The following is an 892-nucleotide window of genomic DNA, read 5'->3' as shown; positions in this document are numbered from 1 at the left end:
TGAGAATTTTAAACCCCTTTTGTTTAAAATTCTCAAGCAAAAAAATCTTCTCCTACCTTCTCCTATATAATATAAAAAGATTAATAATGCGTGTGAGCCATGCCATAGCAGAGGATTTTCCAGACTTGAAAAGCATTACTTATTTTTTAACAGACCCATACTGCACCATTAGACATTAGAAGTGGATGTAACTGTGTAACGCTGATGTTTTGTCGTCTTTAGTCGCAGCTTGGTGTGTTTGAAAGGTCCGACCTCCAGCGAAGAAGTTCTGGCCGACACACTGTACGGCGAAATCGACTACATCATCTAATCCTGGACACCGAACCTGTCCAGACTTGACGTTAGTACCATAGTGAGCTCTGCAAACTTCACTGAGCCTGAAAGCCTTTAGCAGTCTGCTGTAGAAAACTATTACTCAAAACTCTATGTACAAACTGGTCACCATTATCGTGCTTCATGTGCCAGTGTTCAGCTTCTCTACAAACAGCTGCAGCTTTTAGCAGGAAGTGTACCATGTAAAGGCCCCCCCCCCAAACGTCTGCAGACAGGAAGCAGCATTAGATTAAAAGATAGAGAGTATATACTGTATCTAGATGCATATGACTGAACAGTGTAAAAATAAAACTAGTACTGTGGATGCACATATTTCTAGACCAGTTACCAGAATCAGACCTGGAGGATCCCAGCGCTTCAGAACTCAGTATTTTACACTCATTACTACGCTGTCATGTGCTGAATTTGGTGGTGTGTGTGTGGGGGTAACATAAATTGCTGCTCCAGGATCGAGTACAACAACGATTTAAGAATTAAGTTAAAATATGAAATGCAATATTGTGTGTTGATTCAAAGCTACAGAAATGTTACCTTGCAATTAATAAAAAGCTGGAAAATG

At 40.1% G+C, this 892-nt stretch overlaps 1 protein-coding gene across 1 annotated transcript in view; it reads left to right on the top strand.

Annotated features, from left to right (window-relative positions):
* dkk3a (dickkopf WNT signaling pathway inhibitor 3a) overlaps positions 1-892 on the top strand; it is a 13,688-nt gene extending 12,796 nt beyond the window's left edge. Inside the window, exon 7 of the mRNA XM_058400219.1 lies at positions 223-892. Coding sequence (XP_058256202.1) covers positions 223-310 — 88 coding nt within the window. The 3' untranslated portion in view covers positions 311-892. The remainder of the gene's footprint in view (positions 1-222) is intronic.

The sequence above is a fragment of the Hemibagrus wyckioides genome, linkage group LG10, assembly GCF_019097595.1.
Source record: "Hemibagrus wyckioides isolate EC202008001 linkage group LG10, SWU_Hwy_1.0, whole genome shotgun sequence".
Classification (NCBI taxonomy): domain Eukaryota; kingdom Metazoa; phylum Chordata; class Actinopteri; order Siluriformes; family Bagridae; genus Hemibagrus; species Hemibagrus wyckioides.
The sequence above is the reverse complement of the archived record's forward strand: the minus strand, read 5'-3'. Positions and strand labels throughout refer to the sequence as shown.